At 37.3% G+C, this 25,970-nt stretch overlaps 2 protein-coding genes across 6 annotated transcripts in view; one reads left to right on the forward strand and one right to left on the reverse strand.

Moving 5' to 3' along the window:
- CFAP210 (cilia and flagella associated protein 210) overlaps positions 1-19,801 on the reverse strand; it is a 131,655-nt gene extending 111,854 nt beyond the window's left edge. Inside the window, exons 1-2 of one of the 2 annotated variants that reach the window (XM_053698411.1) lie at positions 19,627-19,801; positions 4,546-4,751 (exon numbers count right to left, since the gene is read on the reverse strand). In XM_053698411.1, coding sequence (XP_053554386.1) covers positions 4,546-4,751; positions 19,627-19,696 — 276 coding nt within the window. In that variant the 5' untranslated portion in view covers positions 19,697-19,801. The remainder of the gene's footprint in view (positions 1-4,545; positions 4,752-19,626) is intronic. The other variant, XM_053698410.1, reaches the window with a different exon arrangement.
- Positions 19,802-19,822: 21 nt separating this feature from the next.
- On the forward strand, positions 19,823-23,325 carry PHOSPHO2 (phosphatase, orphan 2). Of its 4 annotated transcripts, none has more exons than XM_053698412.1 (3): positions 19,823-19,979; positions 20,806-20,903; positions 21,083-23,325. In XM_053698412.1, exon 3 carries the CDS (start codon positions 21,115-21,117, stop codon positions 21,826-21,828), a length of 714 nt encoding a protein of 237 aa, XP_053554387.1. In that variant the 5' UTR covers positions 19,823-19,979; positions 20,806-20,903; positions 21,083-21,114; the 3' UTR covers positions 21,829-23,325. The 4 variants fall into 4 exon arrangements, with proteins under 4 accessions (XP_053554387.1, XP_053554388.1, XP_053554389.1 ...); XM_053698413.1 differs by lacking the exon at positions 19,823-19,979 and adding an exon at positions 20,066-20,200; XM_053698414.1 differs by lacking the exon at positions 19,823-19,979 and adding an exon at positions 20,085-20,219.
- Positions 23,326-25,970: the final 2,645 nt, after the last annotated feature.

Raw genomic sequence — 25,970 nt, forward strand, 5'->3', positions numbered from 1 at the left:
ACTGACCCTTTTGGATCATGGGTAAAATTGTCCGAATAGTCTCCATTTTGAACGATGGAACTCTTAGGAATTTGTTTAGGATCTTTAAATCCAGGATTGGCCTGAAAGTTCCCTCTTTTTTGGGAACCACAAACAGATTTGAGTAAAACCCTTGTCCCTGTTCCGACCGTGGAACTGGATGGATTACTCCCATTAATAAAAGCTCTTGTACGCAGCATAGAAACGCCTCTTTCTTTATTTGGTTTGTTGACAACCTTGACAGATGAAATCTCTCTCTTGGGGGAGAGTATTTGAAGTCCAGAAGGTATCCCTGAGATATTATCTCTAGCGCCCAGGGATCCTGGACATCTCTTGCCCAAGCCTGGGCGAAGAGAGAAAGTCTGCCCCCCACTAGATCCGTTCCCGGATCGGGGGCCCTCAATTCATGCTGTTTTAGGGGCAGCAGCAGGTTTCCTGGCCTGCTTGCCCTTGTTCCAGGACTGGTTAGGTCTCCAGCCTTGTCTGTAGCGAGCAACAGATCCTTCTTGTTTTGGAGCAGAGGAAGTTGATGCTGCTCCTGCTTTGAAATTCCGAAAGGAATGAAAATTAGACTGTCTAGCCTTAGGTTTGGCTCTGTCTTGAGGCAGGGCATGGCCTTTACCTCCTGTAATGTCAGCGATAATTTCTTTCAATCCGGGCCCGAATAAGGTCTGCCCTTTGAAAGGTATATTAAGTAATTTAGACTTAGAAGTAACGTCAGCTGACCAGGATTTTAGCCACAGTGCTCTGCGCGCCTGAATGGCGAATCCGGAATTCTTAGCCGTAAGCTTAGTTAAATGTACTACGGCATCTGAAATAAATGAGTTAGCTAACTTAAGAGCTTTAAGCTTGTGTGTAATCTCATCTAATGGAGCTGATTCAAGTGTCTCTTCCAGAGACTCAAACCAAAATGCTGCTGCAGCCGTGACAGGCGCAATGCATGCAAGGGGTTGCAATATAAAACCTTGTTGAACAAACATTTTCTTAAGGTAACCCTCTAACTTTTTATCCATTGGATCTGAAAAGGCACAGCTATCCTCCACCGGGATAGTGGTACGCTTAGCTAAAGTAGAAACTGCTCCCTCCACCTTAGGGACTGTTTGCCATAAGTCCCGTGTGGTGGTGTCTATTGGAAACATCTTTCTAAATATCGGAGGGGGTGAGAACGGCACACCGGGTCTATCCCACTCCTTAGTAACAATTTCAGTAAGTCTCTTAGGTATAGGAAAAACGTCAGTACTCGACGGTACCGCAAAATATTTATCCAACCTACACATTTTTTCTGGTATTGCAACTGTGTTACAATCATTCAGAGCCGCTAACACCTCCCCTAGTAATACACGGAGGTTTTCCAGCTTAAATTTAAAATTTGAAATATCTGAATCCAATCTGTTTGGATCAGAACCGTCAGCCGCAGAATGAAGCTCTCCGTCCTCATGTTCTGCAAGTTGTGACGCAGTATCTGACATGGCCCTAACATTATCAGCGCACTCTGTTCTCACCCCAGAGTGATCACGCTTACCTCTTAGTTCTGGTAATTTAGCCAAAACTTCAGTCATAACAGTAGCCATATCCTGTAATGTGATTTGTAATGGCCGCCCAGATGTACTCGGCGCCACAATATCACGCACCTCCCGAGCGGGAGATGCAGGTACTGACACGTGAGGCGAGTTAGTCGGCATAACTCTCCCCTCGTTGTTTGGTGAAATGTGTTCAATTTGTACAGATTGACTTTTATTTAAAGTAGCATCAATGCAGTTAGTACATAAATTTCTATTGGGCTCCACTTTGGCATTAGCACATATAGCACAGATGTCTTCTGAATCAGACATGTTTAACACACTAGCAAATAAACTAGCAACTTGGAAATACTTTTCAAGTAATTTACTATAATATGAAAACGTACTGTGCCTATAAGAAGCACAGAAAGAGTTATGACAGTTGAAAGTTAATAAACTGAAAGGTTATAGCATCAAATCTTTGTAAAAAAACACAATTTTAGCAAAGGCTTGTTCCCATTAGCAAAGGATAACTAACCCTGATAGCAGAAAAAAAAGTTACAGAAATAAACGTTTTTTATCACAGTCAACTACAATCTCACAGCTCTGCTGTGAGTGATTACCTCCCTCAAAACAAGTTTTGAAGACCCCTGAGTTCTGTAGAGATGAACCGGATCATGCAGGAAATACAATGAGCTTCTGACTGAATTTTTTGATGCGTAGCAAAAGCGCCAAAAAAGGCCCCTCCCCCTCACACACAACAGTGAGAGAGATCAGTAAACTGTCATAAATTAAACAAAACAACTGCCAAGTGGAAAAAATAGTGCCCAAAACATTTTATTCACCCAGTACCTCAGAAAATGAAACGATTTTACATGCCAGCAAAAAACGTTTAACATAAATTAATTGTTATTAAAAAGCCTGTTGCTAGTCCCTGCAAATTAGGCTAAAGTCTTATGCACAGTATAATTCCAGTGAAGTGCCATTCCCCAGAATACTGAATTGTAAAATATACATACATGACAGCCTGATACCAGTTGCTGCTACTGCATTTAAGGCTGACTTTACATTATATCTGTATGGCAGAATTTTCTCATCAATTCCATTGTCAGAAAATAATAAGCTGCTACATACCTCTTTGCAGATTAATCTGCCCGCTGTCCCCTGATCTGAAGTTTACCTCTCCTCAGATGGCCGAGAAACAGCAATATGATCTTAACTACGCCGGCTAAAATCATAGTAAAAACTCAGGTAGATTCTTCTTCAAATTCTACCAGAGAAGGAATAACACACTCCGGTGCTATTATAAAATAACAAACTTTTGATTGAAGGTATAAAACTAAATATAATCACCATAGTCCTCTCACACATCCTATCTAGTCGTTGGGTGCAAGAGAATGACTGGAGGTGACGTAGAGGGGAGGAGCTATATGGCAGCTCTGCTGGGTGAATCCTCTTGCACTTCCTGTTGGGGAGGAGTAATATCCCAGAAGTAATGATGACCCGTGGACTGATCACACTTAACAGGAGAAAACTACCATTACTCCTGCCTCCTTAAGAACTTGCCTTCCCTTTTACTATTTTGCCCACTTGACATAGTTCTGATGCCTCCTTGTTCCATGTCACTAATTACAAGGGTACAATAATGTTTCCTATCCATTTTGCAGAGCTGTCTTTGGTGTGATATTTGTAATTTGCATTTGAAACAATCACAGCGCTATCTCGCATATCATATTCTAACAAGTTGGGCTCTGAGACTCAGCTGTTCCCAAAATACAAAATCTGCCCATATAAACATGGTGCACCAAATTTACTACTTGTATCCATATGGTCACTATACCCTTCTCTTACTTGTTAAACAAACATTCAAATCACCTTATATTTAAATTCGTCCTTTCTACAGAAGTTATCATCGACATACCAAAATAAGTAAATGCCATATGGTATACGATGTGTGTACATGTCAAAGTATTTAACTATCAAGAACTTTCTAACAGGCTAATGTGTTTACATACAATGTGTTAATTTATTCTAGTCAAGTGTAAGTTTGTTCAATGTTTACTTATATTTATTTCATGACCTGATACATAATAAAGTTATGCTTCTATTTTTTTCATGAGCTTCATAACTCTACAGTCTCTTATGCAGTAAGAACTTCAAATTAAATTTCTGAGGCTATTTGGACCATAGAGACAGTTTTGTATGCAACTCAGTAGCTGCCCAAAAAATGGAGAAGCCAGCCATAAATAAAACAAGCATAGTATTTTTTGTTGATATGTATAAAAAAGACCTAGAATTGTAATATCTGTGGATACCTGGCTCCTGGCATTTGCTAAGCCTTGGTTGTAAAAACACATGATCATATGAGTGGTACTAGCCACAATAGCTGCAAATATCAGAGGCCGAAGAGTATACTTATATTATATGAAGCAACAAGATCTGGCCTTTAAAGTACTTTAAGGCTCTTTTCCCTTACACATTAGTAAATAGCCTGTGTGTTTGTGATACCATGTTTATAGGTTACAGCAACTGTTTAAGGAACATAACAGTCAATATTAAAGGGACACTGAACCCAATTTTTTCTTTTGTGATTCAGATAGAGCATGCAATTTTAAGCAACTTTCTAATTGACTCCTATTATCAAATTGTTTTCATTCTCTTGGTATCTTTATTTGAAATGCAAGAATGTAAGTTTAGATGCCGGCCCATTTTTGGTGAACAAACTGTGTTGTTCTTGCTGATTGGTGGATAAATTCACCCACCAATAAACAAGTGCTTTCCATGGTTCTGAACCCAAAAAATAACTTAGATGCCTTCTTTTTCAAATAAAGAAAGCAAGAGAACGAAGAAAATTTGATAATAAGTGTAAATTAGAAAGTTGCTTAAAATTGCATGCTCTATCTGATTCATGATAGAAAAAATGTGGGTTCAGTGTCCCTTTAAGCTTCCATGATTCAGGGAATACAATATAATTAAAATGAGCTTTCTTTTGTCTGTTGCATGTGGATTTCAGTATTTTTGTACTCACAGCAATAGTATTAGTCCAGTTTTTCACTATGTCTTTGGACCGTAAATGCAGAGCTTCTCTCTCTTTCATTTCTTCATAAATTTCCCTTGCTTCTTTCTCCAAAGTGTTTACATTATTCTGAATTCTTTCCCATTCTGCCTTTGGAAGAACAGTAATCTGGCGAAGGTCAACTGGATTGATCATAACCTGTTCCGACTGCTTTTCAGCTGCAATAACAAACATTTGCAAAAATGTTACATTTTGAGCTGTTGAAATGAGCTTATTAAGGGCTAGTAGATTATAAGTGGAGTGCAACCGATAACGCAGGATGGTTATTCTTATCGTGACCCCATGCTGAGAAAAGCGCACAATCTGGTTTTACAAGAGAATGGTAAAAAATCTTTACCAGAAACTGTTAATGCAGACAAGTTTTTTTTAGCGTACCCTATACTTTAAATGGATAGAAAAGGGTGCGCTAATATCACTTATATTACAAGTTGAGAGTTAAGGGTTGGACAGGGCACAACACAAAATAGGGCTGGAAAATATTAATGTTTTTGGAGATTTAAGTAAAATGTTAATGCTGGAATATATTAATTACAAAACACATATATAATATATTAAAATAAAGTATTTCACTCATATTTATACATATTAAAGGGCCATAATAGTCGTAGAGTAGTCATTTTAATACTACTGACCCTACACTACCACAAAGGGGTTAAACACACAGTAGAAGTGTAACTCAGGAACCTTAGAACACTGCTGGTCCTGAGCAGAAACTGCCACTGATCTAATCAGCAGCTCTTGTTGTTAGGGTTAAACACAGTAATGTAGGATGTTCATATAACAGAACCTTTTTATGGACAAAATTATTTCAATACTTTGGGTTAACTTATTTAAGGAAAGAACCCCACTATATATTTTTTTTTAATTATACACACAATCTTACAAAAATGCAAGTGTGAAAACTGTAAAACTTCAGAGCATTAACTCATATGTATTGCTATAAGAGGTATGAAGGCTGACAACACCCCAGCCAACATCTGGCCCCACTAAAACATAAGTGGCTACAATTTATAAGGATCTATATCACCCTCCAATACTTAACGCAGCCCAAGAAGTGCTAAACAGGTAGCTATAACTTTGCTTTTGTAGATACAGGGGATAACAAAGCACAGCCATCAACAGGCCCCACCTACCAATGCAGAGGGTCAGTGTCTGTATGGGTTGTATGTAAGGGATCTAAACTCCTGTTAAACACATTAATAGCCTCACAATATTGACACAGTAGTGTAGGGTTGATAGTTTTAAATTGAAATGCTTTGTCAAATTAGAGAATGTCATTTTTTGTCTATTGTGGCCCTTTAAATACAAAATGACAATTTATTATTTTAAAAAAATATTTTAACATCTGTATTTTAACATAGATTTGCAGGGTTGATTGAGACAAAATTTCATGCTAAAACAATTGAGAACATGTAAATGTTTTTTGCTATAATGGCTCTTTTTGTCTTTTCCATCTAAGTAGCAGATATTCCAAACAAGCCCCCGATCTATAACAAGGATAAGGATAACGTGGGGCCTTGTTCTTCTTTAATTGGGCTGGAAGTGGCTGAACATGGTCATCACTTGGTCAAGAAGCAAGGCAGGAAAAGCAAGGAACCTTAAATGGCTAATATAGTGACAAAAATGACATGCTCTAGTTTTATGTAATTCTAGGTAATTTTGCACTTCGGAAAGTTTGTAAGTATAGTTGCATCTGTAATATGCGACAGCTTGGAATGATAATGGGACTGAGTGTAAATAACAATATCCTATGTACACAATATTTACATGGCATAAAGCAGCTTATAAATGCAACCTAAAAGGTAGTTTTAGATTTGTAATACTTTTGTATACATAGTACCATCAGAAAGATAGTACAGAACTCTAAATCAGAAAGGTAATAGTTGTTCATTTAAATAGACTAGAAAGTGCATTTTAAAAAACACACAAAAAACAAACCCAAGACACAGGCAGAAAAGATGGAGCCTTAAAGGGACACTAAACCCAAATTATTTCTTTAATGGTTCAGATAGCGCATCTTTCTAATTTACTCCTATTATCAATTTTTCTTCGTTCTCTTACTACCTTTACTTAAAAAGCTGGAATGTAAATCTTAAAAGCTGTCCCATTTTTGGCTGAGAACCTGGGTTATGCTTGCTTATTAGTTTGCTAAATGTATCCACCAATAAGAAAGCACTATCCATGGTTCTGAACCTAAAATTGCCTGGCTCCTAAGCTTTAAATTCCTGCTTTTTAAATAAAGATAGCAAGAGAATAAAGAAAAATTGATAGTAGGAGTAAATTAGAAAGTTGCTTAAAATTGCATGCTCTGTCTGAATCATTAAAGAAAAAAAATGTGGGTTTAGTATCCATTTAATGGCAGGGAAAATTGTAATAATAATTAATAAAATGAATATTTGTATTACAACCAAAATAGAAAAAAAAACAAAAAAAAACCAGTCTGAATTTCTGCATAATTCTGGATTTTGGAATTACAGATTTGGGGATTTGTACCTGTAACCTAATTAACACTATATAAAAAAGCAGATATTATTACAAGAAGTGAAATAGGAAAGATATTCCAAAGTGTTTTGTTTAATAACCAGTATTAATTCTTACAGATAATTAAAAAATCGTATTAAATGTAAAACCATTTACACAAACCCAAACCAAAACAAATATTTATGGAGAGTAAGGTTATTAAGAATATAAACAATATCTCCTGTCTGCTGTTTATTATGTCATTGCTGTACCAATACAACAGTGATGTGCAGTCACTAGAGGCAGGTGAGGCAGTGCTTCACCTCTCATATGGGCAAAAATATTTTTTTTTTATTGACTTTAAAAAAAAAATAAAAATTGTATTTTTTTCCCCAGCATTTTTTTTTTTTCACAGCTATATGTTGTGCAATGAAGAGGCACAAGCAGGTCTGCCCACCATTACACAACATGCTGCGCCATCTACTGGATGAAAGTGGTTAAGATCATTGCATGGCCCATTAACTGCTTATTTGAGGCACTCCTATTTGGGCTGAACCAATCCAGTGAGAGGCATTAGTAAATGGAACTTAAAGTTGGGGCTGGATGTTAAATGATATAAAATAAAACAAAAACGGAAAAAAACAACTTTCATTTATTTTGTTGCTGTCCTGTGAACCTGCTAGCTTTGCTAAAGTGAAAAAGAGAGTTCTGTTCTTCCCCTCTAAGTGCAGTGGAATGTGCCACTGTCACTTCCTGAATCCTTACAGAGCAGGAAGAGAGAGGCACAGAGAGCACTGTTTCACCCACATCTTATTAAAGTAAGATTTTACTAAAAAGGGATTCTGTTAGTGAAAATGATAATTCAATGAATGTGGGTTAGTGTTTTGTTTACTCTTTTACAGCAAAGGATCGTTTTTGTATTTTGTTTACTCAAACTTTACACCCACTAACTTAGCAGCTTGCCTCTGTACTGCACACTAATGTATGGTCTCATTTAGTTATAGTCTCACTTAGTCTCTGTAGCTTTGCTGTTTTATTACTTAAAAATGCAGTGGTCCCTCCCCCCCCCTTGTATGTGTGTGTGTCTCTCTCTCTATCCATCTCTCTCCTTATGTGTTGTTCTCCCCCATGGTCTATTTCTCTCTCTGTCTCTCTTCCTCCCCCTCAGACTCTCTCATCCCTTATGTGTCTCTCTAACCCTCTGTGTGTGATTGTGTCTCTCTCTAACCCTCTGTGTGTGATTGTGTGTCTCTCTCTCTCTCTCTCTCTAACCCTCTGTGTGCGATTGTGTCTCTCTCTAACCCTCTGTGTGTGATTGTGTCTCTCTCTCTCTTTCTCTCTAACCCTCTGTGTGTGATTGTGTCTCTCTCTAACCCTCTGTGTGTGATTGTGTCTCTCTCTAACCCTCTGTGTGTGATTGTGTCTCTCTCTCTCTCTTTCTCTCTCTCTATCTCTAACCCTCTGTGTGTGATTGTGTCTCTCTCTCTTTCTCTCTAACCCTCTGTGTGTGATTGTGTCTCTCTCTTTCTTTCTCTCTCTAACCCTCTGTGTGTGATTGTGTCTCTCTCTCTCTTTCTCTCTCTCTAACCCTCTGTGTGTGATTGTGTCTCTCTCTCTCTTTCTCTCTCTCTAACCCTCTGTGTGTGATTGTGTCTCTCTCTCTCTTTCTCTCTCTCTAACCCTCTGTGTGTGATTGTGTCTCTCTCTCTTTCTCTCTCTCTAACCCTCTGTGTGTGATTGTGTCTCTCTCTAACCCTCTGTGTGTGATTGTGTCTCTCTCTTTCTCTCTCTCTCTCTAACCCTCTGTGTGTGATTGTGTCTCTCGCTCTCTCTCTAACCCTCTGTGTGTGATTGTGTCTCTCGCTCTCTCTCTAACCCTCTGTGTGTGATTGTGTCTCTCGCGCTCTCTCTAACCCTCTGTGTGTGATTGTGTCTCTCTCTCTCTCTCTTTCTCTCTAACCCTCTGTGTGTGATTGTGTCTCTCTCTCTCTCTCTCTTTCTCTCTCTCTCTAACCCTCTGTGTGTGATTGTGTCTCTCTCTCTCTTTCTCTCTCTCTAACCCTCTGTGTGTGATTGTGTCTCTCTCTAACCCTCTGTGTGTGATTGTGTCTCTCTCTTTCTCTCTCTCTCTCTAACCCTCTGTGTGTGATTGTGTCTCTCGCTCTCTCTCTAACCCTCTGTGTGTGATTGTGTCTCTCGCTCTCTCTCTAACCCTCTGTGTGTGATTGTGTCTCTCGCGCGCTCTCTCTAACCCTCTGTGTGTGATTGTGTCTCTCTCTTTCTCTCTCTAACCCTCTGTGTGTGATTGTGTCTCTCGCTCTCTCTCTAACCCTCTGTGTGTGATTGTGTCTCTCGCTCTCTCTCTAACCCTCTGTGTGTGATTGTGTCTCTCGCGCTCTCTCTAACCCTCTGTGTGTGATTGTGTCTCTCTCTCTCTTTCTCTCTAACCCTCTGTGTGTGATTGTGTCTCTCTCTCTCTCTTTCTCTCTCTCTCTAACCCTCTGTGTGTGATTGTGTCTCTCTCTCTCTTTCTCTCTCTCTAACCCTCTGTGTGTGATTGTGTCTCTCTCTAACCCTCTGTGTGTGATTGTGTCTCTCTCTTTCTCTCTCTCTCTCTAACCCTCTGTGTGTGATTGTGTCTCTCGCTCTCTCTCTAACCCTCTGTGTGTGATTGTGTCTCTCGCTCTCTCTCTAACCCTCTGTGTGTGATTGTGTCTCTCGCGCGCTCTCTCTAACCCTCTGTGTGTGATTGTGTCTCTCTCTTTCTCTCTCTAACCCTCTGTGTGTGATTGTGTCTCTCTCTAACCCTCTGTGTGTGATTGTGTCTCTCTCTTTCTCTCTCTCTCTCTAACCCTCTGTGTGTGATTGTGTCTCTCGCTCTCTCTCTAACCCTCTGTGTGTGATTGTGTCTCTCGCTCTCTCTCTAACCCTCTGTGTGTGATTGTGTCTCTTGCGCTCTCTCTAACCCTCTGTGTGTGATTGTGTCTCTCTCTTTCTCTCTCTAACCCTCTGTGTGTGATTGTGTCTCTCTCTTTCTCTCTCTCTCTAACCCTCTGAGTGTGATTGTGTCTCTTTCTTTCTCTCTCTCTAACCCTTTGTGTGTGATTGTGTCTCTCTTTCTCTAACCCTCTGTATGTGATTGAATCATTGTGTCTCTCTCTCTTTCTCTCTCTCTAACCCTCTGTGTGTGATTGTCTCTCTCTCTCTCTTTATTTCTCTCTCTCTAACCCTCTGTGTGTGATTGTGTGTCTCTCTCTCTTTCTCTCTCTAACCCTCTGTGTGTGATTGTGTCTCTCTCTCTTTCTCTCTCTAACCCTCTGTGTGTGATTGTGTCTCTCTCTCTTTCTCTCTCTCTAACCCTCTGTGTGTGATTGTGCCTCTCTCTCTTTCTCTCTCTCTCTAACCCCTCTGTGTGTGATTGTCTCTCTCTCTCTAACCCCTCTGTGTGTGATTCTGTCTCTCTCTCTTTCTCTCTAACCCTCTGTGTCTCTCTCCCCCGTCTGTCTCTCCCTCTCCCCCCGAATGCTTTTCTGTGTTTCTGTCTACCTTTTATTTATTTAATTAATGAATTGATAGTGCCACCTGATGGTGTGGCTTTATTTAAAGGGGTGAGGCCAAGCGCCCCACCATCTTTAAATTTCACCAGCCGCCACTGGATCAAGACATTTTTATATTTACTGAATAATGAAAGAATCTATAAGCATAATTTGCAGCATTAAAGTAAAAAGTATGTTTTAAACATATTTTAATGGGCATGGATTTCTAGATCTCATAATCAGAGCAAGCCTTGTGTTATCTTGCAAGAGTTTCTGTTACAATCCTTTTAGACTAAAATCAGATGTTTACTAAGTTGACCAGTTTTCCAAGACACCATTTAAAGGGACATGAAACCCATATCAATCCCATATGCAAATGTAAATAACTTTCCAATTTACATCTAATATCTATTTTTTTCATTCTTTTGATATCCTTTGTTGAAAATCATATCTAAATATGCTCAGTAGCTGCTGATTGGTGGCTGCACATAGATACCACATGTGATTGGCTCACCCATGTGCATTGCTATTTCTTCAACAAAGGATATCTAAAGAATGAAGGTGTATCCTAGCCACTGCCTCACCAGCCTCTGACGTCACTGCACGTCACTGCAATACAAATATATGTTCTGTATGTAAAATCTTGACCACACATACATTATTTTGATTCCAATTCCATCTAGGTTTGACACAGAAGATAATAATGTGTGCAAACAAATCTGTGAGGTGCAAACATTGTACAATTTAAAGAAAGTATAACAAAGTGATATTGTTTTGTTCATTCATGTTTTTGAAAGATGAGCAGTTCACGTTACAAATATATTTCAATAAAAAAGGTTAACGGGATATGAAACTCAAATTTCTTTCATGTAATTAACAAGAGTCCATGAGCTAGTGACGTATGGGATATACATTCCTACCAGGAGGGGCAAAGTTTCCCAAACCTTAAAATGCCTATAAATACACCCCTCACCACACCCACAAATCAGTTTTACAAACTTTGCCTCCAAGGGAGGTGGTGAAGTAAGTTTGTGCTAGATTCTACGTTGATATGCGCTCCGCAGCAAGTTGGAGCCCGGTTTTCCTCTCAGCGTGCAGTGAATGTCAGAGGGATGTGAGGAGAGTATTGCCTATTGAATGCAGTGATCTCCTTCTACGGGGTCTATTTCATAAGGTTCTCTGTTATCGGTCGTAGAGATTCATCTCTTACCTCCCTTTTCAGATCGACGATATACTCTTATATTTACCATTTCCTCTACTGATTCTCGTTTCAGTACTGGTTTGGCTTTCTACAAACATGTAGATGAGTGTCCTGGGGTAAGTAAGTCTTATTTTCTGTGACACTCTAAGCTATGGTTGGGCACTTTATTTATAAAGTTCTAAATATATGTATTCAAACATTTATTTGCCTTGACTCAGAATGTTCAACTTTCCTTATTTCCAGACAGTCAGTTTCATATTTGGGATTATGCTTTAAATTATCATATTTTTTCTTACCTCAAAAATTTGACTTTTTTCCCTGTGGGCTGTTAGGCTCGCGGGGGCTGAAAATGCTTCATTTTATTGCGTCATTTTTGGCGCGGATTTTTTTGGCGCAAAAATTCATTTCCGTTTCCGGCGTCATACGTGTCGCCGGAAGTTGCGTCATTTTTTGACGTTATTTTGCGCCAAAGATGTCGGCGTTCCGGATGTGGCGTCATTTTTGGCGCCAAAAGCATTTAGGCGCCAAATAATGTGGGCGTCTTATTTGGCGCCAAAAAATATGGGCGTCGTTTTTGTCTCCACATTATTTCAGTCTCATTTTCATTTGCTTCTGGTTGCTAGAAGCTTGATGTTTGGCATTTTTTTCCCATTCCTGAAACTGTCTTATAAGGAATTTGATTTATTTTGCTTTATATGTTGTTTTTTCTCTTACATATTGCAAGATGTCTCACGTTGCATCTGAGCCAGAAGATACTACAGGAAAACCACTGCCTGCTGGATCTACCAAAGCTAAGTGTATCTGCTGTAAACTTTTGGTAGCTATTTCTCCAGCTGTTGTTTGTAATAATTGTCATGACAAACTTGTTAAAGCAGATAATATTTCCTTTAGTGATGTACCATTGCCTGTTGCAGTTCCCTCAACATCTAAGGTGCAGAATGTTCCTGATAACATAAGAGATTTTGTTTCTGAATCCATAAAGAAGGCTTTGTCTGTTATTTCTCCTTCTAGTAAACGTAAAAAGTCTTTTAAATCTTCTCTCTCTACAGATGAATTTTTAAATGAACACCATCATTCTGATTCTTTGGACTCTTCTAGTTCAGAGGATTCTGTCTCAGAGATTGATGCTGATAAATCTTCATATTTATTTAAGATGGAATTTATTCGCTCTTTACTTAAAGAAGTACTAATTGCTTTAGAAATAGAGGATTCTAGTCCTCTTGATACTAATTCTATACGTTTGGATAAGGTTTTTAAAGCTCCTGCGGTTATTCCAGAAGTCTTTCCTGTTCCTAATGCTATTTCTGCAGTAATTGCTAAGGAATGGGATAAATTGGGTAATTCATTTACTCCTTCTAAACGTTTTAAGCAATTATATCCTGTTCCGCCTGACAGGTTAGAATTTTGGGACAAAATCCCTAAAGTTGATGGGGCTATTTCTACCCTTGCTAAACGTACTACCATTCCTACGTCAGATGGTACCTCGTTTAAGGATCCTTTAGATAGAAAAATTGAATCTTTTCTAAGAAAAGCTTATCTATGTTCAGGTAATCTTCTTAGACCTGCTATATCATTGGCTGATGTTGCTGCAGCTTCAACTTTTTGGTTGGAAACTCTAGCGCAACAAGTAACAAATCGTGATTCTCATGATATTATTATTCTTCTCCAGCATGCTAATAATTTCATCTGTGATGCCATTTTTGATATTATTAGAGTTGATGTTAGATTTATGTCTCTGGCTATCTTAGCCAGAAGAGCTTTATGGCTTAAGACTTGGAATGCTGATATGGCTTCTAAATCAACTCTACTTTCCATTTCTTTCCAGGGAAACAAATTATTTGGTTCTCAGTTGGATTCTATTATTTCAACTGTTACTGGTGGGAAAGGAACTTTTTTACCACAGGATAAAAAGTCTAAAGGTAAAAACAGGGCTAACAATCGTTTTCGTTCCTTTCGTTTCAACAAAGAACAAAAGCCTGATCCTTCGTCCTCAGGAGCAGTTTCAGTTTGGAAACCATCTCCAGTCTGGAATAAATCCAAGCCTGCTAGAAAGGCAAAGCCTGCTTCTAAGTTCACATGAAGGTACGGCCCTCATTCCAGTTCAGCTGGTAGGGGGCAGGTTACGTTTTTTCAAAGAAATTTGGATCAAATCTGTTCACAATCTTTGGATTCAGAACATTGTTTCAGAAGGGTACAGAATTGGTTTCAAGATGAGACCTCCTGCAAAGAGATTTTTTCTTTCCCATGTCCCAGTAAATCCAGTAAAAGCTCAAGCATTTCTGAATTGTGTTTCAGATCTAGAGTTGGCTGGAGTAATTATGTCAGTTCCAGTTCCGGAACAGGGGATGGGGTTTTATTCAAATCTCTTCATTGTACCAAAGAAGGAGAATTCCTTCAGACCAGTTCTGGATCTAAAATTATTGAATCGTTATGTAAGGATACCAACGTTCAAGATGGTAACTGTAAGGACTATATTGCCTTTTGTTCAGCAAGGGAATTATATGTCCACAATAGATTTACAGGATGCATATCTGCATATTCCGATTCATCCAGATCATTATCAGTTCCTGAGATTCTCTTTTCTAGACAAGCATTACCAATTTGTGGCTCTACCGTTTGGCCTTGCTACAGCTCCAAGAATTTTCACAAAGATTCTCGGTGCTCTTCTGTCTGTAATCAGAGAACAGGGTATTGTGGTATTTCCTTATTTGGACGATATCTTGGTACTTGCTCCGTCTTTACATTTAGCAGAGTCTCATACGAATCGACTTGTGTTGTTTCTTCAAGATCATGGTTGGAGGATCAATTTACCAAAAAGTTCTTTGATTCCTCAAACAAGGGTAACCTTTCTGGGTTTCCAGATAGATTCAGTGTCCATGACTCTGTCTTTAACAGACAAGAGACGTCTAAAATTGATTACAGCTTGTCGAAACCTTCAGTCACAATCATTCCCTTCGGTAGCCTTATGCATGGAAATTCTAGGTCTTATGACTGCTGCATCGGACGCGATCCCCTTTGCTCGTTTTCACATGCGACCTCTTCAGCTCTGTATGCTGAACCAATGGTGCAGGGATTACACGAAGATATCTCAATTAATATCTTTAAAACCGATTGTTCGACACTCTCTAACGTGGTGGACAAATCACCATCGTTTAATTCAGGGGGCTTCTTTTGTTCTTCCGACCTGGACTGTAATTTCAACAGATGCAAGTCTCACATGTTGGGGAGCTGTGTGGGGATCTCTGACGGCACAAGGAGTTTGGGAATCTCAGGAGGTGAGATTACCGATCAATATTTTGGAACTCCGTGCAATTTTCAGAGCTCTTCAGTTTTGGCCTCTTCTGAAGAGAGAATCGTTCATTTGTTTTCAGACAGACAATGTCACAACTGTGGCATACATCAATCATCAAGGAGGGACTCACAGTCCTCTGGCTATGAAAGAAGTATCTCGAATTTTGGTTTGGGCGGAATCCAGCTCCTGTCTAATCTCTGCGGTTCATATCCCAGGTGTAGACAATTGGGAAGCGGATTATCTCAGTCGCCAAACGTTGCATCCGGGCGAATGGTCTCTTCACCCAGAGGTATTTCTTCAGATTGTTCAATTGTGGGGGCTCCCAGAGATAGATCTGATGGCCTCTCATCTAAACAAGAAACTTCCCAGGTATCTGTCCAGATCCCGGGATCCTCAGGCGGAGGCAGTGGATGCATTATCACTTCCTTGGAAGTATCATCCTGCCTATATCTTTCCGCCTCTAGTTCTTCTTCCAAGAGTAATCTCCAAGATTCTGAGGGAATGCTCGTTTGTTCTGCTAATAGCTCCGGCATGGCCTCACAGGTTTTGGTATGCGGATCTTGTCCGGATGGCATCTTGCCAGCCATGGACTCTTCCGTTAAGACCAGACCTTCTGTCACAAGGTCCTTTTTTCCATCCGGATCTGAAATCCTTAAATTTAAAGGTATGGAGATTGAACGCTTGATTCTTGGTCATAGAGGTTTCTCTGACTCCGTGATTAATACTATGTTACAGGCTCGTAAATCTGTATCTCGAGAGATATATTATAGAGTCTGGAAGATTTATATTTCATGGTGTCTTTTTCATCATTTTTCTTGGCATTCTTTTAGAATACCGAGAATTTTACAATTTCGTCAGGATGGTTTGGATAAGGGTTTGTCCGCAAGTTCTTTGAAAGGACAAATCTCTGCTCTTTCTGTTCTTTTTCACAGAAAGATTGCTATTCTTCCTGATATTCATTGTTTTGTACAAGCTTTGGTTCGTATAAAACCTGTCATTAAGTCAATTTCTCCTCCTTGGAGTTTGAATTTGGTTCTGGGAGCTCTTCAAGCTCCTCCGTTTGAACCTATGCATTCATTGGACATTAAATTACTTTCTTGGAAAGTTTTGTTCCTTTTGGCCATCTCTTCTGCTAGAAGAGTTTCTGAATTATCTGCTCTTTCGTGTGAGTCTCCTTTTCTGATTTTTCATCAGGATAAGGCGGTGTTGCGAACTTCTTTTGAATTTTTACCTAAAGTTGTGAATTCCAACAACATTAGTAGAGAAATTGTGGTTCCTTCATTATGTCCTAATCCTAAGAATTCTAAGGAGAAATCATTGCATTCTTTGGATGTTGTTAGAGCTTTGAAATATTATGTTGAAGCTACGAAATCTTTCCGTAAGACTTCTAGTCTATTTGTTATCTTTTCCGGTTCTAGGAAAGGCCAGAAAGCTTCTGCCATTTCTTTGGCATCTTGGTTGAAATCTTTAATTCATCTTGCCTATGTTGAGTCGGGTAAAACTCCGCCTCAAAGAATTACAGCTCATTCTACTAGGTCAGTATCTACTTCCTGGGCGTTTAGGAATGAAGCTTCGGTTGACCAGATCTGCAAAGCAGCAACTTGGTCTTCTTTGCATACTTTTACTAAATTCTACCATTTTGATGTATTTTCTTCTTCTGAAGCAGTTTTTGGTAGGAAAGTTCTTCAGGCAGCGGTTTCAGTTTGAATCTTCTGCTTATGTTTTTTGTTAAACTTTATTTTGGGTGTGGATTATTTTCAGCAGGAATTGGCTGTCTTTATTTTATCCCTCCCTCTCTAGTGACTCTTGTGTGGAAAGATCCACATCTTGGGTAGTCATTATCCCATACGTCACTAGCTCATGGACTCTTGTTAATTACATGAAAGAAAACATAATTTATGTAAGAACTTACCTGATAAATTCATTTCTTTCATATTAACAAGAGTCCATGAGGCCCACCCTTTTTTGTGGTGGTTATGATTTTTTTGTATAAAGCACAATTATTCCAATTCCTTATTTTATATGCTTCGCACTTTTTCTTATCACCCCACTTCTTGGCTATTCGTTAAACTGATTTGTGGGTGTGGTGAGGGGTGTATTTATAGGCATTTTAAGGTTTGGGAAACTTTGCCCCTCCTGGTAGGAATGTATATCCCATACGTCACTAGCTCATGGACTCTTGTTAATATGAAAGAAATGAATTTATCAGGTAAGTTCTTACATAAATTATGTTATTTTCGTTTTGCGATTCAGACAGTGCATACCATTTTTAAAAAGTTTCAAATGTACTTTTATAATCAAATTTTCTTCATTCTCATGGTATTCTTTGTTAAAGGGATACCTTGGTAGGCACCTGGAGCACTACATGACAGGAAATAGTGCTGCTATCTAGTGCTCTTCTACATAGACAGCATTCTTGCAAAACTGTTGCTAAATAGTGCTCCATAAATGGGATGGTGTTCTGTCGATTTGTGCTACCCCTCTCAGTGCACATGCGTGCCATTACGTCACTGCATTCCACATGTGTTGTAAAGCATGTGTGCATTGCTGTGACGTATGTGCAGCTGTGCACTCATGCGCACTGAGAGGGGTAGAAAAATATAAACGATTTGTCTGCTCATGCGTGCCACCTACATATGTAAATATAATGAACTAAACTATTTCTCCAATAGTAATTATGTAGCTGGTAGCAAATAGATTATTTTTGACTGCTCATGCGCACCCTCCATATGTAAATAAAATTAACTAAACTGTTTTTCCAACAGTAATATGTAGCTCCATATGTCATCACAATTAAAGTTTACTCCTAAATTCATTAACTGTACAGTTAATGAATTTAGAAGAAAACTTTAATTATAATGACATAAGGAGCTGCATATTTTATTTACATACGTAGGGTGCACGCAGCATGCATGAGCAGACAAAGCGAAGATATTTGCTATCTAGTCGTCAAATGTTGCTACCCCTCTCAGTGTGCGCGAGTGCACATACGTCACCGCCTTCCACATATGCTTTAACACATATGTGGAATGCAGTGACGTAATGTACGCATGCGCAAAATTCGATGGGTAGCAAAAATTGACAGAACACCGGCTCCTAAGTATACATCCCTGCTTTTCAACAAAAGATACCAAAATTGAGAATATAATTAAATTAGAAAGTTGTTTGCTTTTATAGTCAAACTATATGGTAAAAGTAACAGGAAATGTCCTTGGATTCTACACTTCACTGGCTAATAAGGACAATGCCCACATAAAAAGTTGATTTATTCAGCACACAAAGGTTAAAAAAAGTAATTGAATGCAGACATCCCAACTCTCCCTGAAGTTCAGGGAGTCTCCCTGATTGTAATAGCGGCTCCCTGATGCCAGCAAATGCAATGCAATGTCCCTGAAATTCCAAGTATTATGATCCAAAGTGGCCCATATCTGGAAACGTGTTTCTTTAAGGAATGCCTTTAGTTGCTGGGACGTTATAAAACCTTAAAGCATGCATCAGTAACAAAAAAGCCCCCACTGATTTTAATAAAATAAAACACAAATGCTACCTTATTTACTGAATGTAATTAAACTTTGTATTCTAAAATATTTAAGCATTCAACAAGCGTACGATCACTGGAAAAAAGGTTTGTTGTACGTGGTTATGCAATAAAGCTACTTTTTTAAATGTGACTTTTGTGGGAAGCTACTTTAATGATAAGTCTCTATCTTATTTAGGGTTTCAAGAGGTGTCCAATATATAACTGGGAGTGGGGTGGGGGGGGGGGGCGCAGTAGAGGGTGAAGCCACCTCCCTGAAATGAGTTTTTGCAGGTTGGGATGTCTGTGAATGTGTCTCTTTAAAGGGCCACTAAACCCCAAATTTGTATTTCATGATTCAGATAGAAAATACAATTTTAAACAACATTCCAATTTACTTCTATTATCTAATTTGCTGCAATCTTTAGATATCCTTTGTTAAAGAAATAGCAATGCACATTGGTGAGCCAATCACATGAGGCATCTATGTGCAGCCACCAATCAGAAGCTACTGAGCCTATCTAGATATGCTTTTCAGGAAGGAATATCAAGAGAATGAAGCAAATTAGATAATAGAAGTAAATTAGAAAGTTGTTTAAAATGGTATTCTCAATCTGAATCATGAAAGAAAAAAATTGGGTTTAATGTCCCTTTAAGCATAATTTTATTAAAACTTGCCGTAACTATCATATTTATCATTAATTCTAAACTGCTCAATTAGTAGTTCCTTTAATTTCTCTTCCTTTATTATAAAAATGAGTTTTTGCTAAACTACTTATTTTCTAGCACAGCTGTGTCCAAACTGTAGATCAATATTTACTGTTAGTGCTGACCACTGGCACCAGATTTCAGCTTATTCAGAAAGTTCCCATTTTAATCTCAGTCAGCAGTGATAATATGGGCTCAAGTTAGAATACTTCAAAATAATATGTATTATATAATTAGCAAAATAGTAAGTAGAAATCACAGTGTACATTTGAAAGCTTCTCCTGTGGATTTAAAAACACCGATAGTTCTACATGCCCACCTGACTGCACTCTACTCGAACCCTTCCTCCTGCCATACTGGACAACAGGAGCGGAAGCCGTGGCCATCATCTTTAACTCCGTATCTGTCCGCCACACTCAGTTCTCCCTCTGTTGTTGCTACCTTTGTTGCATAGCAACCGTATTAACTAAACCGAGCAACAAAGCCGGAAGTCGAAATTTAAGAAGATCACGTGTTTTTACGTCATGATACAGCGCGTAATATTTTATTCTTTATTATGTACTAGCTATATCCAGAGGCCGCCCATAATTGATTTGGGAAAATCATTTACGTTGATAACTATAGGAGTCGGAATAATCATAAATGATGCATCAGACATTACAAATATTACAAGTATGTAGCCATTATGCCTGTTTTATACAATATGTTATTGATTTTAAACAGTACGTTGTCATAAATGTAGTGCAATACTGTACCACCCTTAACAAAGATGACTGCCACTGACATATTTGACAGTTTTCCTGTTTATAATTGCTGAGTGGGTTTTTAGTGGCAGCGGATGCTTTGGTGTAGCAGAAAGAGTAAAAGCTTGTCTAATTCACGCTTGGATGGTGGTTAGTGAGTTTGAGAGTGGTTCGTTTATGTCTATTTCCTTAACTATATAGCTGCTAGAGGTTGCACTTCTCTCTGTAATAGTGTAAACCATTCTTTGTTACAGAATGCAGCAGGTGTTTGTATTTATTGATATTTAAAACTAGCAATCACCAACTGTGCGCTAATTTAAACCAAGTGAATATGTTTTACGACAGTGTGTAGTTTAAATTGTAAAACAGCTTTAGTGAGCATCTCGTGTATGGCAATTTAAAATATTTACTATTTCTGTCAACGTGACACTGATCACACACACACACACACACATATATATATATATAATACACAGAAGAGCACACTCCCGCCTGCCAAAATCAGCTACCAGGGCAAGCAAAATGTACAGTGACGTTTCGGGGATCAATCGCCCCTTCATCAGACCAATGATTTTTCCCCGAAAAGTCACTGTTTTCAATATGTGCCAATAAAGCACCCTTTTGCAGGAATACAGTCAGCGAGTACATGCCTATTGGAAATATACATATATATATATATATATAACTTTTATTGTTATATCGGCTGTATGAGATATATTTTTTTATATAAAGTTGTATATCATTTTTTTTTTTAGCCTTAAACCAGTGCTCCAAATACTGAAGACCTTTTTTCCACACATCCACATTCTCAAGACTGAAGTTCTAAGTTCACAAGACTGAAGTTCTAAGCCTGGTAAGCAAATGTAAAAATAGTATATTTATCTGTAAAGATTTTCACCTTTCTATAAATAAATAGTTTTTATGCATATACATACATTTAGTCCAGTAGTGGCATCATCCTTCTAAAGAGATTGAATTATAGAAATATAATTGTATTTCAAATACAAAAATACCATGTATATATCTTTTCAGGTGAGAAACAAGACCCACTATTCAGGGTAGAAATGAAGTTTCTACTGGTATTCGACTTTGACCACACTATTATCAATGATAACAGCGACACATGGATTATCCAATGTGCTCCTGAGAAGAAGCTTCCAAATGGGCTGCAGAATTCCTATGAGAAAGGAAAATGGACAGAATATATGGGCAGAATTTTTACCTATTTGGGAGAACAAGGCATTAAAGAGGATGACATGAAAAGGATCATGATTGCAATACCTTATACACCAGGAATGACAGAGTTGCTGCAATTTATTGCCCAAAAAAAAGATTTCTTTGATTGTATTATCATCTCTGATTCAAATACTATCTTCATTGATTGGATCCTTACACATGCAAATGTTCAAAATGTGTTTGATAAGGTATTCACAAATCCTGCAGCTTTTGATCAAGTTGGGAATCTCACGGTGCATAATTTTCACATTCACAATTGCTCAAAGTGTCCTAAAAACCTGTGCAAAAAGAAAGTCTTAGAAGAATTTGTGGCCAAGCAATCACAAAATGGAATACAGTACACTAAAACAGTCTATATTGGGGATGGAGGAAATGACCTCTGTCCTATAACATTCCTTAAGAAAGGTGACATTGCAATGCCAAGGCAAGGTTATGCTTTACAAAAGCGCATTGCAAGAGATATAGCTTTGATTGATTCTTCTATTAGTGTTTGGTCAACAGGTGCCGAAATATTATCTCAGCTCAAATTGCTCTTAGAGTAAAAACTGTGCTTATGAGATTAGTTTGTGCACATCAAATTTATTTCATTCTAAAAATATAATTGGCAGTTTCAGAGTATATATATAAAAAAACCTTCCAATTATTTGTTCTGTAACAACAAAGGGAACAATATATATGTTTTCTTGTAATCTGAAGTCTTCTGGAACTGCCAATATATTTTTAGTTTACTAGACTCTAAAGTACTATGATTCAGTAACTTATCAAGATACTAATAATCTCAATTAGTAATAAAGCATTGCACAATACTTAAAATTTAGTGTTGCCTACCTAAAGTGGTTATCAAAGCGTACTAAATAAAAACCAATAATGATTTATTTAATAAAATTATCAAAATATATTCTTGCAATTGGCACTGCAGTGTTTAAGATATATTATTCTTGGGCAGATGGAAATAATAAGCACTTTTTCTAACTTTAATATTTTAATTGGATATGCTCAACTTGAAATTGTTTCAGTAAGGATATTGGTTTGTTTGCCTTTCCTTCCTGGTTACAATGGATTAATATATTTCCAAGCATACATTGCATTGCCTGACAAATCTTTCTGACAGATAATATGATTTTAGAAAATAAAATAAGATTTTAGAAAATGTGCTGATCACCCTGCTCTAAAGAAGAAATCAAGTGAGACATGTTGCAGATAATAATCGATCACTATGAATAATAACTTTAAACAGACCCCTCTTGCATTTCTGTAAAAATCGTGTTTTGTCCCACAATCCCTATAGAAGTGGAAAAAGTAAAATCTGCAAACCGTGTTTAAAAAATGCTGCACATTTGCTAAACCAGCTATTGGCTTGCAGCATTTGCAGATTACAAAATTTATGGCCTCTCTAGGAGTGTGGGAAAGCACAATTTGTACACAAAATGCACAGATCATATGATGGGATTTACTCAGAAATAATACAGAAAAGTTTGCATACATTTTTGAGAGAGGTTTTACAACCTTGATATGCTGAGACAGGAAAGTCACAGTTAAACTTTAATTATTTAGATACAGCATGACATTTTTAGAAACTTTACAATTCACTTACATTATCCAATTTTTCTTTGTTCTCTTGTATTGTTTGTTGATAACGCATAACTATATACGCTCAGGAATGTGCACATGTCTTAAGCACTATATTACATCAATGTTTGCAATTATATTTCATAAAATGTTATATATTCTTTAAAGCACGGCTGCGAGATACTGCTCAAAAATGTGTACACACTTCAAATTATACTTAAGTATGCTGTTCAACTTCAATAGGATACCAAGCAAGTTTAAGTAAATTTGTTAGTAAAAAAATAAACTGGAAAGTTGTTTAAAAGTACATGCAATATCTAAATCGTGAAAGTTTAATTTGTAGTTTCTTGTCCCTTTAATATGTTACTAGAGGGCTACAATATAGTTGTCTATTTGAAACAATAGATATGAACTGTCTGCTCTTTCATTTTAAATTAAATTGGAATGTAAGGCCAGAATGGCAGCCTCTATTTTGATTTTGTCTGTATTCTGAGAGGATAAACCCATGGTTATCTGTGAAAGTCTCATGGTGTTGGTTCTTTTATGGATGATAGCTAATGCCAGGTCTGAGCAATGGCAGCCTGACTTATAGCACAATTCTCACACTTTTTGCCCAGCCTACACATATAATCTAAAATGCTTCTGTATGTAAGATATCTTTTACTTCTCCAGTATACTTTTTTCATAGCTTTAGCTACAAAAGTAATTGTGTGGCCTAGTGAGAATAGAAAGCTTTTTTTCTGTAATGTTTAATAGGACTCTCTAAATATTAATTTGCTATGTGATTTTTTTTTTTTATTTAAAGCTGCATAAACAGTATTTTTTGATTAATCAATATACATTTCCTAATAATGAAGTCTGATTTAGTTTTCTGGATACAAAATCAAGGTTTATGAAACAAAATGGCTTTTTTCTTCTTTTTTTTTGTGTGTGTGTTTATTTTTTTTAAATAAATATCATGGGGTGGCCAGTCGAAGTGTATTCTAAAATGTTAGTTGGTGACTAAGTTGCAACTATGTATTAACTTAGTATACATTACAACAATATTTACAGTTTTGATATGATGTTTTACTGATATTGTTTTTATGTAATTGGCATTCACCTGCATTTGTATATTATTGAGAAGTAGTTTAATATGCATTGTATTACAAGAAAATATATTTATAAATGAGGCTAAATATTTGTACGTTGCTGTTGTGCATATTTCAGTCCTTTTCATCTAACATATATATATATATATATATATATATATATATATATATATATATATATATATATATATATATATATATATATATATATAGATATATGCGCAGAGTCAGATTTTCTGTGATCTGGCTTATAATATTATGTTATGAACTTTTGTCAATTTAGCAATATGATAATGTTTAATAAAGTTAATATTTGTCTAAATTATATTGCTGACTCTACCTTTTTCCAAAAGGAAATACACAATATTTGCAATGCAGTCTTTTAAGGATGAGATCCAATAAACTACATTTTTGGCAAACTATGTCAGCGATTTATCCACGTGAAGGAACAATATTATTTATTTTAATTTCTATATTTTTTCTTATTACATGATTTTTATCAAGTTAATTTGACTTTACTTATAAAAGCACTACCGTGCACACCTACGCAACATTATCTTACCCAAGAAACTATAATGAATAATTTGTTTATTTGCCCAGCATTGACTTTTTCAGCCTTTTCTTAATGGCCTTTTCAAATGCTGTCTCTCTCCCTCCAGTCTATTATATATACATTACCTAGACCCATCCTCCGAAGTCACCAATCCACATTAGCTATGCGCACTGCTACTTTCTACACTGGCTTCCCATACACTTTAGAATATAGTTCAAAATATTGACCCTAACATACAAAGCACAACCTCACTCCTAAATTATATTTCCTCACTCATCACCAAATACTTTCAACCCATCTTCTATCAAACTCTGACCTTTTGACTCTACTCTTACTTCTTCTGTTTCTCACTTCTCACATGCTGGCTCCTATCCTCTGGAACTCTCTACCCCGTTCCATAAGATTGTTTCCAATCTTTTATATTTTGGGCACCCTTTCAAGACCTTGCTATTTATAGAGGCTTACCATCTCTACTTGCTTCCCTTCATCATAAATAAATCTTGTGACTACTGAAACTACAATCCATGTGACAAGCTGCACCAAACCTTACATCTGCCCACGCTAAACCTGTAGACTGCAAGCTCTGTGGAGAATGCCCTACCTCCTATACCTCCTATATTAATTTTGCTTTAATGCTTACCCTACCTGTGATTTGTTCTATAATATCTGCTCGGTTTGTAGTCGGGTTACAAATTAAATAATAAGTGAGAGACACTGGCAATAAGCCTGCCAAACATATTAAAAAAAATATTGGAATTGAATTTTAATTTCCAATGGGCTAAAAAGGCCATTAAATACATGGTCCAAATATAAAATATCTTTCTATGGACATATTGTGGTGTCCTGAAGCATCTTTACTTGTTCAGGTTACTTTCGTTAGAATAAATTATCTAAAAGAGATTAGGATTCATTTGGAACCGAAGGAATAGAGCAGTTTTTTTTTTTATTGAAGTTTTTCAATGAACAGTCAGATATCAATATACAATCAAGTTTTACAAATTTCCTTCCGAATGGTTACAAATCATAGAAAGATACACTATACAAAAAATACTATAGCTTTTGATTTAATTTATAACCTGAACAGGCAAGCATCCTTGTAAGAGGCCCCAGTAGTCGCATACCTACCATCTTAGGGACTCTTTATCCCCAAGACTGGTTGAATGAAATATTTGGTCATAGAATAATCTAAACTAGCCAATAGGCTAACTGAGTAAGATTAAATACAACTAGCTAGACTAACCAGCAACTTTCATTTAGTAACCGTGCTGCAATATTTAATGTCCTACAATTTATAAGATCAGATTCTTTATGATATGTTTGTGACATATATCACCTCAATTAGGATGTGAAGAAGGAGAAGCAATCCCCAAGGCATTGTGGCATGATTTCCAACACTAATAAGTGACCCTCTATAAGGGAATAGAGCAGTTTTTTTATGACACAAATAAGATTGTTGTAGGATCATTTCAAA

Source organism: Bombina bombina, chromosome 1 (genome assembly GCF_027579735.1).
Source record: "Bombina bombina isolate aBomBom1 chromosome 1, aBomBom1.pri, whole genome shotgun sequence".
In the NCBI taxonomy this organism is placed as follows: Eukaryota; Metazoa; Chordata; class Amphibia; order Anura; family Bombinatoridae; genus Bombina; species Bombina bombina.

What these genes read in the sequence shown, in the direction of transcription:
- PHOSPHO2 (XM_053698412.1), top strand. Translation starts at nt 21,115, where the DNA reads ATGAAGTTTCTACTGGTATTCGACTTTGACCACACTATTATCAATGAT.